The sequence below is a fragment of the Crinia signifera genome, chromosome 8, assembly GCF_055691185.1.
Source record: "Crinia signifera chromosome 8, ASM5569118v1, whole genome shotgun sequence".
In the NCBI taxonomy this organism is placed as follows: Eukaryota; Metazoa; Chordata; class Amphibia; order Anura; family Myobatrachidae; genus Crinia; species Crinia signifera.
This window is the reverse complement of record NC_139224.1, coordinates 54,483,164-54,499,436: the sequence shown is the minus strand read 5'-3', so window position 1 is coordinate 54,499,436 and position 16,273 is coordinate 54,483,164. Positions and strand designations below refer to the sequence as shown.

The 16,273-nt window shown below is 44.0% G+C and overlaps 1 protein-coding gene across 2 annotated transcripts in view; it reads right to left on the bottom strand.

Moving 5' to 3' along the window:
- Positions 1–4,356: 4,356 nt before the first annotated feature.
- The window catches only part of NUP210 (nucleoporin 210), a 66,289-nt gene continuing 54,372 nt past the window's right edge, over positions 4,357–16,273 (bottom strand). For both annotated transcript variants that reach the window (XM_083156416.1, XM_083156418.1), the window contains 6 exons: positions 12,050–12,196; positions 10,189–10,439; positions 6,990–7,197; positions 6,592–6,699; positions 6,433–6,504; positions 4,357–5,602 (listed from right to left, as the gene is read on the bottom strand). In XM_083156416.1, coding sequence (XP_083012542.1) covers positions 5,496–5,602; positions 6,433–6,504; positions 6,592–6,699; positions 6,990–7,197; positions 10,189–10,439; positions 12,050–12,196 — 893 coding nt within the window. In that variant the 3' untranslated portion in view covers positions 4,357–5,495. The remainder of the gene's footprint in view (positions 5,603–6,432; positions 6,505–6,591; positions 6,700–6,989; positions 7,198–10,188; positions 10,440–12,049; positions 12,197–16,273) is intronic.

Genomic DNA, 16,273 nt, shown 5'->3' with positions numbered 1-16,273 from the left:
CGATAGAGTCCTCACTACTTATAGTTAAGCTGTAATGTGTATTGAACTGTGGCGCTCTGTATTTGTACTTTATTTTTGTTATTTATTCTATGTTATGCCAAGTTTTGTCTCCCTGTACTGTTCCTTTGTACGGCGCTGCGAAACACTTGTGGCGCCTTATAAATAAAATAATAATAATTATAATAAAGCCTCAGCACTGGCATTTCCTGGGTAAAGTGGATGAGGACACAGGAAAAAAATGCCTCTTACGTGAGATTAATTTGCAGGCTATTAATTGCTGCCAGAGAGTCTCCTAGTAAGTTACCAGTGAGTGGAGCTCAGCGCACAATAACATCTGTGCTTTTTCTTTCTCTTTTCCCCGTTTTGTTTTTTCTAACTTTGATCACCTTCTGCCTCCGGTAACAATGAGCCGCCGAGAGGTGTCCCAGCTAATTGGAAATGAAGGTCAGTAAATGTTTGTTCAGTAAATTAAATCTTAAACCAATGTCTCTTCTCTAGCAGTTGGCCTTTGTAGTGGGAGGGATTATAGCAGTGGTGGCTGGCCAGTGTCCCTGTGTTACTGGCTGGCACCTCCCATGCTGTCAGTTACAGATCAGAAGCCGCTAAGCATTGGGGCCTGCATCCATACACTCATACTGTTACAGCTGTGATTTTCAGTTGTATAGTAATATAATTTATAAACCATCTTACTGCTGTAACTCTTATTGTACACCAGCAATATCTGATATCTACATGTTACATATGGCTTTTTGTTATATCTACAATACATGAAATAGAATTTTAGATGGACCCAGCCAGAACATCAGAGGGACATGGCTGAGGTCAGGCTGCCGCAGACCATCCGATGGGAGTCGTTCAGGAAGAAGATCTGGACGAAGGGGAAGAGCAGATGCAGTGAGAACAGAATGCCTCCAGCTGGAAATATTCATGCAGTTCTTCAAGCCCCATCTCCCCACCTTCAGCAGGCGCACCATTGCGGAAGGAGAGGAACCAGAGTACTGCACCATCTGCATCTCTGACATTGAGGTAGGTACAGAAATGGCTGTATCACACTGTCACCACACCTTCCATGTTCCCGGTCTTACAGAATGGCTGAAGGTCAACAACATCTGCCCTCTGTGCCGTGCAGGACTCTTCAACGTTGACGTTTCCTCCCACCTCACCTGATGGCTCCCCAGCAAATCAGAACCACCAAAATGTAAGATCAAAGGTCTAAAACGGTAAGTTCCTATTTACTATTATTCATAATTTTTTACACTTAGCGTTTTAATCCTTTTCTTTTTTATATATATATTTTTTTCTGCGAACAATCAAATGATTGTAAAGACTTGTTCCTGATCCCTCCAGTTTCTACAATCATTTTTCTATTCTAGAAACTGGAGGGAATTGACGGTAACAAGCTGGGGATTAGGGCTACTGGCGATACCCCACATAAAAAATGACATTGAGCAGCCACCTCATGGGTGTGTTGGAAGAGCTGCTAAACTGCTAATTATTATTATGTTGACAGTTACACCAAACTCATTGATAACTTAATAAATTAACATTTAAACTTGGGTATCGCCGGGAACTTCAGCTAGTAATTAGTAAACCCGACAATTTTCCTCGCCAACAGGTCTCTGTCATTATTTTTGATTTGTTTATTATTGTTTTACTTGTGTATAAATAAATGTGGGCTAACATTATCTGATGCAGTTTAACAATCATTTTATAATGATTTATTGAGCTCCAAAATATTACATGACATTGTGTCACAGGTCTTGAGATAAATCATTAACACCACATGAGCTACAGAAAAACAAACAGTGTTATAGGCTAAGGCAGAATTTCCCAAATTCCATAATTACTGTCCAGGTTTTAAGGATGTCCATGTGAGAGCACAGGTGACTCAACTACATTACTCAATTTGATTTAAACGCCTGGACTCAAGCATGGCTATCCTTAAAACTTAGACTGTACGGCATATTTTGGGAAACTCTAGGCTAAAGTGTGATTTTGGCAACAGTATCAGCAAGTAAACCAATCAGACAGAGCTGGATTAAGGATTGGGGAGGGCCACATGCACCTAAGAAAGGGGGTCCCTAAGGTCTGAAATTAAAATCATAGCATCGCAATCAGGAAACTAAAATTTTTTAAAAATGATTGGGTAAGTGGCCTTATTTGCACGAAGCAGTTCATATACCACCGCTGCTCATATATGTAAGATTATATACTTAGGCAAGGCTAGAATCTTAGCATTTATTTAGTGGAGATGGAGCTGACAATTTCACGTTTTCATCTGGAACGCTAAATGCAGCAAGCGGTATTAGGAAATACTACTAGGATATCTCTCAATGGTAACAGACTACGAAACAGCACATAATTAGAAATGTTTTATTGTAAAAAGAAACATCTGCAATGTAGCCACAATGAGGAAAATGAAATAAGGCACAATAGGCATTTACTGAATGTGAGCCGGAAAACAAAGAATAGACGTTCGCTTCTGTATACATGAGCAAATACACTGTATGTACATTCAGTTGGTGTACTTCAAGAAAAGAAATAACTCCTTTCTACTTGAGGTATATAAAGACTTCTCTGGCTCCTGAGGGCATGTCACATACTTCTTAGACCTTTACAGTGATGCAGAAACAATTCACATTTCATTCGTTTTAGGTTCCTCGCACATGATTCCATTCCACGTGTGAGACAGCCATGACACCAGCACCAGGAAAACTAGCACACTGCATTACTTAAGCAGTTGTGCGCTCTTCATATCAATAACAGCAGAGGCACTATCATATGCAATAAAATTGTATAGCTCTGGCCATTGTCACATTTACCACACAAAATGGATAATAAAGGGGGTGTTGCCACGTACAAAACAAACCATTTACTATATAGGCAATGAGCCATTAACTAAACATAATTGTATGTAAATAGAACAGAGATTGCTAGTAAGCCTAATTTATCTAGGTATGCTTTCTTTGTGGAACCAACATAACTTGTGGGGTTGGTATCGGAAACATGGCGCCCAGGACCTCGCAGCCTAATTTATGTACATATGGGCAAATGTATACCTGGCTGTGTTAGTGCCATGTATACATTACTTATTGAGTTTGTGTAAGAAATGTGTTACTGTAACAGAGTCACGGACCAGGCTATTGTTCTATCTTTGATATTACAACTACAATTTTCAAACAGAAATGGGGCAAGTAGAGATGTTTGTCATGTCAGAAAATAATATGATGGGTGTATTGCGCTGAATGTTATGCTGGTCCCAGAGCCGACACACAGTTATCTAGTACAGCAGGGAGACAGATGCAGGCTGGCATAGCAGCAGCCTAGTACACGGTATCTACAATCTGCCAGGCATGAAGTTGGAATACACTATTGTACATACAGTAAGTGGTGAGGTACAAAACTATACATAGACCGGAATGCAAAGGAGATAATCAGCTACCGGGACGGCTTTATGTATGATGGCATGGAGATCCTTATATAATGCATGCAAAAGGTACTTGTGAGTTATCCGGGCGTCCGATTTTGTACTTACGATTTGCATGCGATTTGCATGCGATATCGCATCCGATATCGCATACGATTTGCGATTTACATGCGATTTACATGCGATTTAGCATGCGATTTGCATAAGATTTGCTATTCATTTCATTACCCCACTATCCCCAAAGTGTGTCTATCAACGTGAACCCGAAGCGTGGCGAGCGCAGCGAGCCCGCGAGGGGCGGCGGTACGCGTCCTCCGACCTTTTCATGCCCTACTATCCACTAGGGCGTGGAGTGAGAATAGAATAGTGTGGCGAGCGCAGCGAGCCACCAAGCCCGAAGCGTGGCGAGCGCAGCGAGCCCCGCGAGGGGACGCGGACACCTGTGAAGCCCGCAAGGGCACGCGTATACCTGTGAAGGTGTCCGCGTCCGCTCGCCACGCTTCGGGCTCGGTGGCTCGCTGCGCTCGCCACACTATTCTATTCTCACTCCACGCCCTAGTGGATAGTAGGGCATGAAAAGGTCGGAGGACGCGTACCGCCGCCCCTCGCGGGCTCGCTGCGCTCGCCACGCTTCGGGTTCACGTTGATAGACACACTTTGGGGATAGTGGGGTAATGAAATGAATAGCAAATCGGTACTTGTGAGGCTCCCGATTTTGTACTTACGATTTGCATGCGATATCGCATACGATATCGCATACGATATCGGATCCAAAATCGGACGCCCAGATAACTCACAAGTACCATGCAAAATTATCCAACTATGGAAAGCCCAAACAATGACAATCCCAGTCTATGTATAGTGGATTATTGCTACTTTTGACAATCATTTATGACTAGATGGCTGTTAACCAAAAACAAGGTTTCTTAAAAAAAAAAATGCAACAGAATGGATGCTCCCATGATGAGACAACAAGGGCTCAAAAATAAACAAAAAGTAAAACAAAAAGTATAGATCAAATAAATTAAAATGTTATACTTCAAAAAAGATAATTAAAAACATTCCAGAACTGTAACATAAAACAGTCAACGATCAGAAGTGGTTTGTAGGAATCAGTGAAAAGTTACAAACTCATAAAATACTTCATTTATCTGGAGTAAGCCTCTACCTTGTACACCACACAACAGCACTGAGGTGAGACAATGTTTTGATAACTAGAAGTATATTGTTCTAACTCCAACCATACGGCTCACAACCAGCAGCGCTTACAGGCAAAACTGGCATTTCTTTGTTATTCACTTGTGTAAGGAAAAATGAGTTCACAGCTAATGTCTTTCCAATTGACCAGGTTCCTATTACAGGGATACACTTACTAATCAGTGCAAAATATTCCTGAGTTAAACAGAAAGGCATATAACACACACACACGCACACGCACACGCACACACACACACACACACACACACACACACACACACATATATATATAAAGCTTCCAAATTCTACAGTATTAATATAACTTACTGACAAACTACTAAAATCAAGAATATGAGAAAGACCTGAGGGGAAGTTTGCGCTGAGAAGAATAATTTGTTGTATGACAAAATGACCAGACGAGGTATGGCATCATCACCGCCAGGAAGAAGGAAAGAAGAAAGAAGCACATGCTTGAAGTCAGGAAATAAAATTGCAACTTAAGATAAAGGTTAGTTAAAAAAAAAAAACAACCTAAAAACCCCACCTGGTCGTAATAAAAATGAAGTACCTAACAATCAGTAGAACACTGCACACAAGTACTAGTGAACTCTGTAATGGTCCTGAGCATTAAACAGCACTGGAATTGGGTGCAGGCTTGTGATTGGCAGACTGTTTTCTGTCACATCACCTGGGGAGACAGGCCAAACTGCAAAGCACATGTACAATATACTGCACCTAATAATTATCAAAGTGCAGTGCTTGTCTGAGTAAGCCCCAACATTGATAAGTCTCAGGCTGTCCTGCGTGAGGCACACGTCACACAAGGCACACACATGAAACAGCCAATGTCTTTGGTAAGCCGCAGGTTTCTTTAGTTGGATGCATAGTCTGGACTCCACAGCAGCCGCGACTGAGAATTGTTCTTCCAGCTCGGAGAGGATTTGTTGGAATAAATCACCGGTGATGAAGAGGTAAAACCTAAAAACATATTTTGAGTTAATGAGGCCTCTTGTCTGTTGAAGTCATTCAGTCCTACCCAAAGCATCTCCAGTATATAAAGCCCTGTTAGAGGGCTTTCCCTCCCCTAGCAACTGGTAGTCCAATCACATCCGAGGTCATATCCTTCAGTATTCTATTAATTTGCCAGAGAAGGATGTGAATTGCCATTGCTGCGGCTCTTTACACTGGCAACGGCACACCATTGCGCACGCTTTGCCAAACACTATGATCACATAAAAGTGCTTGTGTAAGAATGGGCTGCCATACAGCGTGTCAATTGTCCCCTTAATTCAGATTTGCCTGGAATTGAATTCCAACTGAAATTCTGTTCACTTAAAGGAGCTTTAAACCTACAGGTAAAGCCATGGTTATGTGACAACCTAAAGAGCCATGTACATGAAATACAGCAAGCAATCCTAGTAACTCCCCAGCAACCAATGATTATACAGTATATGGCAAATGAGGGGTAATGTTATTTGTCCAAAGATCAGGAAAAGACCCATATTTAAACCCTTGCTATTCCAGGTGTGATCACGTTGTTCTTTATCTTTTAGGCTTCTTGCACAATCATTTGCTTTATACAATATTTTCAATTTGCTTATCTTCAGCTGTTTGTAATTACGCCAGGGGGCTATACACTGTGCAGGGTGAGTACCTCAGCCACTGTGCCGTCCCCAGTCTTTGCGCTTTGGGTTATGGCAGCACTTACTAACCCTTCTTACGGCCCTGATCATATATCACGCCATGATCTTTCTTTCTTTGTCTTTTATTACCCAGTTTAAAGCACATGTAGGGCTTTTAATACTTACTTTTATTTGCAGTCTGAGGAGATGACCTTGTATTGAACACCGAGTGATTAATATTCTCCTTGGGTGAGAAAACTGAAAAACAACAAAGAAAAGTTTTAGACTAATGAAACATCAGACAAACTGTATAAGTTGAAGTAGTGGGAGCAGCAGAACAGTTACCTAGAACAGCAATTGCAGCCCCTGCTACCAGCGCAAACAACATGAAAAAGAACATCTGGTAGGAGTCCAGGAAATGCTGGAAGAAGCCGCGCTCCCTGGTATAAGGCACTGGAAGAAAAATACACACTCTCTGTCTGACATTGGTGATAACAGTCCAATTCATTTACAAAGCACTTCTGGATGGATTGATACGTGCATATACATTGGCTAGTTCCATGATTTTACATTTAATCATTATAAAGAACATAATGGCAGCATTAAAATACTAAATTCTCAGATTTCCTGCATGATGAAATATCTGATAAATATGCCTAATATCTTGGGGATAAAGAACAAAAGAGCTTTCAGCACAATCTCCCAGTAAAGGATGACAGAACAACAACAATGCACTCACATACCATTAACTGGCCCCGTTACTGAAACAAGGGTGACGGGAACATGGATGGTTTGGTCAGACGTGTAGCTGGACACTGTAAGTGATGTAGACAGAGATCCCTGATTTAAAACCCGCACGTCACTAATGCCAACTTCATATGTTACAGAGCTGGGCACTCCAGAGTACTTTTCTTTTTGATAGACCGTCACGACCGGGGATGAAGGTTTTACCTGTGAAAATAATAAACACCTGAAAAACACTGCACAGAATATTCTCTCTCAATGTTACACAGGCTGTGACTGCATTTGTATACAGGCTCCAAGGTATTCCGCTTTAGGCGCTAGTTGCTAAAGAAGTGAACACAGAAAATGACACCGTTCATTCACATGCAGGGGTGGATTGGGAAAATATGCGCCGCTATAATACGTAAGTTTTGTAGAAGTGGGCCGACATGAGCAGTGCCAGAGTTCTAATATGCTGTACAGCCATGGGCAGCATCACTGGATGACAGAGTTGCTGTATTGCAGAGATTCTGTAACAGAATAGGGACAATGCAGTGCAATAAGCACATAGGCCGTCATGCAGGGGACGACACCTGCCAGAAAACAAAGTAGGCCTCACAGTGTCAGCCCACCAGCCAGGAATCTTCCTATTGCGGCCTATGGCCAATCCACCCTTGTACATATTGGGTCTCTCTCACAGGGGCACAAGAAGCATTGGTACTTGTGGAGTATCACGGCTCCCATCGTATGGCATCGTATGCCATATGTAGTGGCATACGATGCGATGTTTTACCGATTTTTGACCATTTTTGCTCAAAAATCGTATGCCATCGCATGCCATATGTAGTGGCATACGATGCGATACGATGTTTTACCGATTTTTGAGCATTTTAGCTCAAAAATCGTATGCGATTGCATCGGATGCCATACGATGGCATCCGATGCGATGGCACCCGATTTTGCACTGAAATGCATCAGAATGCATTGAAATGTGTATTAAAGTAGTGAAATGCCCCCAAATGCCATTTTTCATAGTGCACCACCCCCACTATCAACGTCAACCCGAAGCGTGGCGAGCGCAGCGAGCCCGCGAGGGGCGGCGGTACGTGTCCTACGACCTTTTCATACCCCCACTATCCACGTCGGCGTGGAGTTGAGAATAGAATAGTGTGGCGAGCGCAGCGAGCCACCGAGCCCGAAGCGTGGCGAGCGCAGCGAGCCCCGCGAGGGGACGCGGATACCTGTGAAGCCCGCGAGGGGACGCGTATAGCTGTGAAGGTATCCGCGTCCCCTCACCACGCTTCGGGCTCGGTGGCTTGCTGCGCTCGCCACACTATTCTATTCTCAACTCCACGCCGACGTGGATAGTGGGGGTATGAAAAGGTCGTAGGACGCGTACCGCCGCCCCTCGCGGGCTCGCGGCGCTCGCCACGCTTCGGGTTGACGTTGATAGTGGGGGTAGTGCACTATGAAAAATGGCATTTGGGGGCATTTCACAAGTTTAATACACATTTCAATGCATTCTGATGCATTTCAATGCAAAATCGGATGCCATCGCATCGCATGCCATCGTATGGCATCCGATGCAATCGCATACGATTTTTGAGCTAAAATGCTCAAAAATCGGTAAAACATCGTATCGCATCGTATGCCACTACATATGGCATACGATGCCATACGATTTTTGAGCAAAAATGGTCAAAAAACATCGAATCGCATCGTATGCCATCGTATGCCACATGCGATGCGATGCGATTTTTAGCATACGATCTGCATATGATGCAGGTCGTGGGAGCTGTGATACTCCACAAGTACCGAAGCATTTTACAGAACACAAATCATGACTAAGGTAATGCTTCAGCACAAAGGCCGCTGAATACATTATGTAACGGGATACATATGAATGACCCGTGGACAGAATATGGATACCGGCATAATGATGGAGAGAATCCCGACAGGGGTCAGATACATACCATCAAACCCCCCCTCAATTAACCATAACCATCTCCTCTAGCAACCTAACCCCCACACCACATCCTAACCATAACCCCCCTTCTAAATGCCTAACCCTAATTCTCCCCACTAGTGCTTAAATCTAATCCCCACTTTCCCAGCCACATGCTACCCCGCCCCGCATCCCAGATGCCATTCAATGCCAGGGCCAGTGATCATGCTCAGGAAAAAACATGTGCGACCCCTCACTTCATAAAGTTGGAGTCCTACTTTACGGTTTCGGGATCCCAAAACGTATTATGCTTTTGAGCTAAACCCCCGCCCCCAGGGGAGACCGGGAGAGACACAGGGAGAAGAGAGAGAGGGAAAAGTGAAGAGGGGAAGAGAAAGGAAGGGGGAGTAAGGGTTGACAGAAAGTGGGTCAGGAGGAAAGACAGTAGGGAAGAGAGGGGGAAAGGTGGGGGGGGGGGGGGGGCTGGGGGGGGGGGGGGAGGTGAGAGGGGGGGGGGGGGTCGCAGGTGGAGAAAAAAAAAAAAAAAAGACAACAGAGTAGGGAGGGTGACAAATATGGTGGGTGAGAGCATGGGAGAGACAAAAAGGGGACGGAGAGAAATCAAAAAGAAAAAGGAGAGAGATGAGGGGGAGAGGTTAGGCAGAGAGAGAGAGAGAGAGATAGGAGTGAAGCAAGAGGGTGTAAAGTGACAGGGGGAGGGGAGGTGATGGGTGATGAGGCAACAGGGGACAAGAGAGGTTCTAAGGGTGGTGAGGTGCTGGGAGGTGAAGGGTGTGAAGCGAAAGGTGGGGTGAGAGGGAGTGAGATGACAGTGGGTGAGGTGAGAAGGGATGAGGTGACAGTGGGTGAAATGGGGTAAGTTAACGAGGGAGCGTTCATTGGGTGATGTGGTGCGGTGACAGGGGGAAAAGGAGTGGGTGGGAAGGTGAGGCAAGTCTTCTCACCAGCATCGGCTAATCTCCTGGCTAGGCTCCTGTTACCCGGAGCAGACCACCCAACAGCTCCATAGGATGGGCTGCACCAGATTGCATCCCCGGGGACCCGCTCAGCTTGTAAAACGTCCCGGGTCTGCAATTTAGTCATCGCAAATATGCACTATAGCATGTACTTGACTCTGTCGGCAGCAGTGTTTTGGCAGCAGTGAGGATACTGGCATTGTATAGTGAATGTCAACATCATGGCTACAGACCTGCACAACGCTATTAGAATTAGGTTCCTTTAGAAGAAAAAAACTCCAATGTTTGATCTCTCACCTCAAGGTTTTTAAGCACTTCAGCAGTTCCAAATATCTTCAGGTCAGACGCTGTATAATGATTGCTTAAAATGATTTCTTTCTGATTGGTATAAAAGCCAGGATTGATGGGAACTTGTGCACTGATCTGCTCCTGGTATACATGGTTTCCGCGTACAGATGCTGTTACAGTGAGAGATGAGTCCCCCATGCTGAGATGTTTTAGCTGGTTCTCTGACAGCTTCTGTCTGGTGAGGGAACAGGTGTAATGACCTAGATATCAAACAGGATGATGGTTAGGACACGCAGGACTAGATGAAACAGACAGGACAACAAAGGATCAGCAGACAGTCTCTCGGTAACCACAGGCAGAATCTTTATTTCAGCACATTAGTCTAAAAAGGTGCCCATACACGCTGCGATTATTGGATGTGTTTTGGTCCCAATCACATCGCACGCAAGTCACATGCGATGGGGACCTAGTTCAAAAAGTAAGTGCAGCACATACTTTTTTTGAACTGTGCGATGGGATGCCCGAAGGAGCGCGCATAGCACAGCAACTAATGCTCCATGTATGGGCACCTTAAGAAACAGCCACAGTAAACTAATAAATGTGCTAAAGAGATTTCAGTTGAGAACATTTCTTTCGATAAACATACAAGTGATGTCACTTTACACAGTCATTTAATAGGTGCCTTCACTTTTCTGGACTTTTTTTTTAAATATACATCATATCCGGAACTAACGAAACCAGTTCAATGTAACATGTTCTATAATTAAATAAAGGGATCTTTGATTCGTAGACATTAATAGACTATTTATTCGGTGCTGATATTTCCAACACGGGGAAATATCTGCACTAGCGTAATCAAGGCAGCCGTTCCGACAGCACTGAAGACCGTCAGACCCGACTTTTATTTACAGTCAGTACCTGTTTGTTTGGAAACGACACCGATTGTAGAATACATGGAACTTTTCTGACAATTTACAGACATTCCGACACTCGGTACACTGAATACTGACTGTCAATGTACTGTCAGAAGCCATTGGAAACGGCCAGGAATACATATTTGAATACCCCTCTTTAACTGAAAACAACTCTATATTTTAGAAAGTACCTACCAACATTATATACAAATCAAGGGTCTCCCCTTAGCTTTGCTGACCCTTTATTTGACTTTACACCTGTGTGCCCCTTTGCACAATAAGGCCAGGATGGTTCACATTATTGCTAATAGGTCAGAAAGGAGGACAAGGCACAGCAGTTCACATCTCGGGCAGCTAGTAATTTGCGTAGTTATGCGCCAGATATGGGGTGAATGGAGTAAACTAAATGTGGTGCTGCTTACCATGGGACTGATGGACTCCCTATAGGAAGTGCTTTATTTAAAAGGGAATGATTAGAACAAACCACCCATTTAGGCAGAATGCAGATTTTTAGTTTCAAAGTTTCAGGTTAATGCTAGAGGCCTTGCTGCAGAGCATATGGAGCCTGATTTAATAGCCTCCAAATTTTGAGGCCATGTGGGATGACGGCCAAACGGAAACCTTTTTTTTATTATTTACATTGGCAATCATTTACAAGGCAAAACAGTGCCTTGTAAAAAAAATTGCCCCTTTAAAAAAAAAAAAAGGTTTAGAGTTTGGCCTGCATCCCACATGGATGCCAAACCCGGAGGTTATTAAATCTGGCCCATTGTGTCATCTTCCTTTCCAGAGAGACCAGACTCCGTGCTGTTGCACTATGGATTATTGTGTAATAACAGGTACAGCTGTATAGAACGCTGTATAATTATAGCCTACCATGTCACGTGACCGGACACCTGAGGCAATGAGACAACCCCGCTCACCTCACATCGTCAGCTACCAGATATAATATTTACCTGATTCCACATCAAAGGCTGTTTTAGTAGTGAAGATTTCTGGTGGAGAGATTTCACTATTCTGGTCTTTAAAATGCATCTGGCAATGAACTAGATTTTCTGGATGAAGATCTTTGATTGCTTCAATCTGAGCAGCTGAACATTCCCCTAAAAATAAAATGAGAGATCATCCTATGTTGCCTGTGGATATTATCTCAAAGTACAATCACTTTAAATTATATATTTACACTGTTCAAACTCCATTTACACACATTACTCAAAGAAGACATTGAAAGACGTATGAGTGGAAGGAATACTGGGTTGTATTCATTAAAGAGTGGGCATAAATAGGGTACTGCCAGCAATAGCTCTGCTATCGCAGACAGCATCCCTAGCGGTGAGATGATTCAACAACTTCTTTATGGAAAGCATGGGGAGACCCGCAAGCATCTCAGGGTGGCTACAAAACAAGAAAATTCATTCAAAAAGGTTTTGTTTTGTAGGGGAAAAAGCTTTTTTTTCCATACATTTTTAGCAACTTCTTTATATGCAGAGTTCCCTCCACTCAGCTCACTGACTGGTATGGTCTAGCGCATGGGATTTTTAGGAATACTAGTGTTTTTTCTACGTGTACGCTTCATTTTATAGTTGAGCCGAAGATGAAGTGCAAACTACTGTATTAAAAAAAACAAAAAAACACAGAACAATTATAACTGATCTATACAGAAATGTAAGGGTCTGTAAGTGTGCTATGCAGCGCCTTTGGTATTTCTGTGCCACCCTGGTTCTGTAGATGGTGGCCTTGGGATGATGCTGCTATGCAGTTGGTTGTATTCCAACAAGCTCAGGGGGTATGCAGTCCTGTCTGTGGTGCCGACCGTTCCAATGACAGTGAATATTTGAACATTCACATCAGTCCCTGCCCCAGTGGAGATTACAATCTATATTCCCTACCACATCTACACGCACACACATTCATTCAGGTTAATTTTGTGAGGAGCCAAATAACCTACCTGTATATTTTTGTATTTGTGGGAGCACCCAGAGGAAACTCACGCAAGTACGGGGAGAATATACAAACTCCACACAGTTAGAGCCATGGTGGGAATGGAACTGATGACCTCAGTGCTGTGAGGCTGTAATGCTAACTATTACACCCTATAGCACCTGTATAGCTCTTTTCTGCATAGCAATTATTATGCTTGTTTGACGGCATTTCTAGAATAAAGCCAGTAACTGGATAATGTCAACTAAAATTTAGTGACTTAGTTAATTTGGTGACTTTATTGTAGAAATGCACTATGTACTGTATAGCTCTTTTCTGCATAATAATGACTTATTTGACTGCCACACCACATGTATAGGGATATATGCACATGTGGATTTAAACCGGTGGGCCACCAAACAGAGATAAAGCGCAACGGAATATGCTGCGCTATATAAGAAACTGTAAATAAATAAATATGCTGCAGAGATTTAGTAACGAATATAATTCCTGATCATCAACTGCAGTCAAACAAGCAATTATTATGCACAGAAGAGCAATGAATACTGCATTTCTAGAATAAAACCAGTAACTGGATAATGTCAACTAAAATGTAGTTGACATTATCCATTTACTGACTTTCTTGTAGAAATACACTATGTATAGTAGTACGTTTATTTATAAGGCGCCGCAAGTGTCCGCAGCACCGTACATAGCAAACAAAAAACAAATTACAAGGTAACGTACAGGGTGTGTTGAAAAATACAGTATAAATAGGGGTATAGCTGGTAGAACTAAAATCAGCATCAGTTCAGAAGTAGAATGTATAGCTCTTTTCAGAATTGCAGTGGGATAAGGGTTTGAACGATGGCAATTCGCAAAACAGCACCATAACAACCTATGCTTAGTAAATTAACCCCGATTGTCCCTTTCAAAATATCACATTTAAAAAAAACATCTGCTCATTATTACTATACCAGCTCCTGCGCTGACACCTGATGAGGACGGAGCTGAACGCCGCACAGCAGTGCGGGCAGGTAGGTCGTGTTCGCTCTAGATTTTTTTGTAGGGCAGGGCACATTATACAGTAATAATGCCCCAGCAGTGCCATGCTGCCAATAGTGACACAGATAATTATCCCAATAGTGACACAGATATAATTATCCCAATAGTGACACAGATATAATTATCCCAATAGTGACACAGATATAATTATCCCAATAGTGACACAGATATAATTATCCCAATAGTGCCATAGCCAAAATTTCCCCAGCATTGACACCCACATCTAATCCCCCCAGCAGTGACACCCATATAATCCACCCTCCCCAGCAGTGACACACAGGTTATCCCCCCCCCCCCCAGCATTGACACCCACATAAAATCCCCCCCAGCATTGACACCCATGTTATCCCCCCAGCATTGACACCCACATATAATCCCCCCAGCAGTGACACCCATATAATCCCCCCCAGCAGTGACACCCAGGTTATCCCCCCCCCCCAGCAGTGACATACGTAATCCCCCCCCCCCAGCAGTGACAAACGTTATCTCCCCCCCCCCAGCAGTGACACACGTTATTCCCCCCCAGCAGTGACACACGTTATTCCCCCCCAGCAGTGTTATCCGCCCCAGAAGTGACACACGTTATCCCCCCAGCAGTGACACGTTATCCGCCCTAGCATAACACACATGTAAACCACCCAGCAGTGAAACATACAGTGTATAATGCACCCAGCAGTGACAGAGATGTAGCGCACCAGTAATGCTCACCACCCCGCCCTCTTCTGCTGATGCTCCAAATTTATGTTCGGGGAGAAGCAAAGATTGCGCTTCTCCCACCATTGAACCCGGCAGCCATTTGAAATATGAAGCCAGCTCGTCAGCCAATCACTGACCCGGCTTCTGGCACCCGAGCTCCGATTGGCTGGCAGCGCTGCTTCCTAATATAGAATATATTTACAGAAACTTACAATATGGGCAGGACAGTGTGCTGCCAGTAAGCCCCAGCCAGTAACAATTAGCAGGAGGGTAGGAGCTGCTCGGACAACCACAGCTTCCTGCTAAAGACGGAGCTGATCACCAGACAGAGACACTGCTATCCGCGGGTATGTCATGTGGCTTAGGCAGGAGCAGGGACACACCTCAGCAGGCCCCACCTCTCACAGAATCTAGTCGTCAGACAGCAAAATCTGGTCGCCATGGCGACCAGGGTTTGTCGAGCCCTACCTTAGGGGGACCCTTGTCTTCCTCATCAGACCTCCTCACTGCTGCATTATAACCCTGAGGTAGCGGGGTCAAGTCACGGAGCCAGGGGACAATTTTTACATGCCTGTGGGTTGCAGCCTCCTCGCATCCCCACGAAAACGGGACCTGCATTTACCACTACTCTCACACTATGTACCCAGCTGTCATTAGCATGAATCTCCCAACTAGGCAGTGCTTCACAGATTCCTTCCCCACAGCTGACCAGCTCCCTGCATATTACCGGTAAGGCAGCCAGCAAGGTGCCAAGAACACTGGCTGGACCCTGTCTGGCACTTTCCACCTCCATAACTCCTCCTCCCTGGAAGCTTTCTGATTCCCCTAGCTGTTTACTGGTAGTGGCGAGTGGCCTGGTACACACCAGAACGATCCTGATTGTTAGTAGATCGTTAGCAGATTGTGTGATGGTCGCACGATCTGTTGGAGCACACGATCTGCTAACAATCTGCTAACGATCTGCATCCAATATGATCCCAATCCGATCTGAGCCTGTATCTAGTTGAATTGATCTTTTACAGATCCTACTTGCAGCAGGTAGGATCTGTAAAACAACCAAAACGACAGCGGGGACGCGCATCGGATTGGTATTGGATCGGAATTGGACCTAAACATGCCCAATCTACATACAATCTGCATCCAATCAGTCGGAATTGGATCCAGATTGATGAAATTGAGCCCTAATCGTTCTGGTGTGTACCCCCCTTACTCTTCACACTCAGAAGCCGAATCAAGACCCGCTTGTAGCTGGCCGAATTCAGCCCCTTCCTCAATGTTTGGGGTACGGGGTTTGCGCATGTGCTTTTCCAATGATTGGGAAATAGTCTACAAAAATACACATGCAAGCTCTCTTAATTTATACACTTGAGAAAATTTCTATAACTCTGTTATAGAATCCCCACTATACTTCACAAATTGTACCCCAATTTATCTAATCAATGCAGGAAATGCAATTCGGCCCCAGGTAGTTTTCTACATATTTGGTGGTTGTGTCCAGC